We start from the raw sequence: 2,436 nt of genomic DNA, 5'->3' as shown, positions 1-2,436 counted from the left end.
AAATCTGGGAGAGAGGGTGGCATTTTGCCTTATCCTGAGGGATAACAGAGGTCCTGGAGGTCCCATCCTTTCCCACTAGATGGCAAGAGTCCCCCTCCTAAAGCAGAGGATCCAGAGCCAGGGAAAGGGCTTCAGGCCCTGCAGGGATCTGACCTCCCCTCCAGTCCCTCAGGATTTACTTTGGGAAAGCTCCATCCAAGAGAAAGGGAAGAAGAGAGGAGGAACTGAACCTGAGTCCTTGAATCAATCCACAAGAAATATCTCATCTGAGAGGGGATCCCATCAATCCACAGGAATATCTCAAATAGCCATACAAGTGTCTCCCATCAATCCACATCAGCATCTCCAAGGGCTGTCAGGGGATGGTCCCAGACTCTTCCCACTGACAGCACAAGGAGTGATGCCCATAAATTGAACCCCCACAAGCTCCACCTCACCAGGAGGCAGAACTTCTCTCCCCTCTCTGGAGACATCCCAACCCCACCTGGACATGTCCCTGTGTCACCTGGGCAAGGGGGTTTGGGCTGGGCGATCCCCACAGGGCCCTCCCAACCCCAAATATCCTGGGATTGTGATGTGGGATGCAGGGGAGAAACAGCCACCTAGAAGATGCTTCACAGCCTCTTGTGCTCAATCCTACCACTTCATTTACACCTTTCATGTCAGTGGTGGGATCACCCAGTGCTTGGAAAGCATTTGGGAAGGATCATCCGGTGTTTAGGAAGAATTTAGGAAGGATCACCCAGTATTTAGGAAGGATCACCCAGTATTTAGGAAGCATTTGGGAAGGATCACCCAGTATTTACGAAGACACCACTAACCCAGTCCCAAAAAATCGCCAGCACCGCTTCCAGCCTGCCAGGAGCAGGTCCCTGCACAGCCACCCGTGGGACAGGGACACAGCAGGTCCTCCCCAAGCTCAGCCCAGCCCTCAACAACGAGCTTCATGCGTTATTTGGTAGCAACAATGGCCCAAACAATGGGACCAGGACGAGGTGCCCCTGCTCAAGGTTTCCCCCACACAAAACCACCCCAACAAAGAGCAGAGGGACACGTTTAAGAGCCCGTGGAGCCCCAAAAAAAAAAGAGCTCCAGGAATAATATGGGGTTAGTTTTCTCCTCAGGAGATGCCACAAACTTATTCCTCCTCTTCCAGATCCCCTGCCCCATCCTACAAATGCTTGTGTGAAGGGGAGGGGAAAAAAAGATTTAGGTGCAGTTCAGCTCAAGCCTAAATTTCCAAAAGCCTGTTGAAAGGAGAATAAAACAGTTCAAAGTATTCAGATTTTTTAGGTTAAGTAGGATAAAGTATTTATCAACATATCGAGTTCTCTACTAATAAAAATATCCCATTTTCCAGCATATTCCCACCTGTTAGAGAGAAGGGAGTTGGATGCAGAAGTGACACTGTGCAATAAAATATCCCCACACCAAAGGCTCATATAAATCCCACTTTTAATCAGGGACAAATTTACTTTCAAGTAAAATCAACGGTTTTTAAATAAAATATAAATTAACAGATCAGAGGACTCAGAGAAAGAAAGACACTGTGCACGGAACGAAAGGTTTTTCCAGTTCTCTTTCCCCTTCCTGGAGTCTCTGGGAGATTTCTGCATGATTAAGGAACCGAAATAAAGGATTAAAAAGAAGTGGCTCGTGCCACCATGAGGATAAAGCTTCCAAGACAAAGGGGGGAACTGTCACAATGGAACAGAACTGATTGAAGCAGTTTTTTGTGGTTTTTTCTTTTTGGAAGCACAGCTTTGGGTGCAAGAGGTTTTCCTTCTCCATCACAGGACTGAACCCAGAAGGGAAAAATCAGAGGAAACTGTCCTAAAAGGGGGTTTTCTTTCTGCTTCTGAAAACCCTGCACTTCCTTTTCTTCGACTGAGGCTCAGGATTGAGAAGCCAAGGAGACCCCAACCCTGGAATCCGGAAAAGTCCTCGCTCCTCCTGGGATTTCCTCAACCGGAGGGGGAGGACTCACATTCACTCTGCCCTGGAGCTGGAGCTGCTGCTCCTCTTCAGGTGCTGACAACAAGCCCGAGCTCGTCCCACCACACACCAAAGTGCAATAGTCAAATCCGAGTCGTTTTTGGCAGGAATTGTCAGCCGAGCCCAAGCCACGTGAGCTCGTTTTCCCGCGTCTCCCCAGCCTCGCTGGGCCTTCGGTTTCGAGGGACAAAAAAAGGAGGAACCCTGAGGCAAAAAATGGCTTCTTCGTGTAACAAGTCCGAGGAAAAAAACAAAACAAACCAAAACAAAACAGCCTCTCTCCATCCCAGCACCTCATAAGGGCCCTGCCATCTTCTGTGGGGGGAGGCCTTCCTCGATCCAGAGGGAGGGAGAGGAGCCGTTGCGGAGCATCCGCCTGTGGATGCGCCGGAGCCGGAGCAGGTAGAGCAGGATGGAGAGCAGGACGACCAGGAAACAGGC

The 2,436-nt window shown here is 49.7% G+C and overlaps 1 protein-coding gene across 1 annotated transcript in view; it reads right to left on the bottom strand.

Moving 5' to 3' along the window:
• Window positions 1-2,222: 2,222 nt before the first annotated feature.
• ENTPD4 (ectonucleoside triphosphate diphosphohydrolase 4) overlaps window positions 2,223-2,436 on the bottom strand; it is an 8,285-nt gene continuing 8,071 nt past the window's right edge. Inside the window, exon 14 of the mRNA XM_027905130.1 lies at window positions 2,223-2,424. Coding sequence (XP_027760931.1) covers window positions 2,290-2,424 — 135 coding nt within the window. The 3' untranslated portion in view covers window positions 2,223-2,289. The remainder of the gene's footprint in view (window positions 2,425-2,436) is intronic.

The sequence above is a fragment of the Empidonax traillii genome, unplaced genomic scaffold (assembly GCF_003031625.1).
Source record: "Empidonax traillii isolate 1590-97213 ecotype Southwest subspecies unplaced genomic scaffold, ASM303162v1 scaffold1124:size387931, whole genome shotgun sequence".
Lineage (NCBI taxonomy): Eukaryota > Metazoa > Chordata > Aves > Passeriformes > Tyrannidae > Empidonax > Empidonax traillii.
The sequence above is the reverse complement of the archived record's forward strand: the minus strand, read 5'-3'. Positions and strand labels throughout refer to the sequence as shown.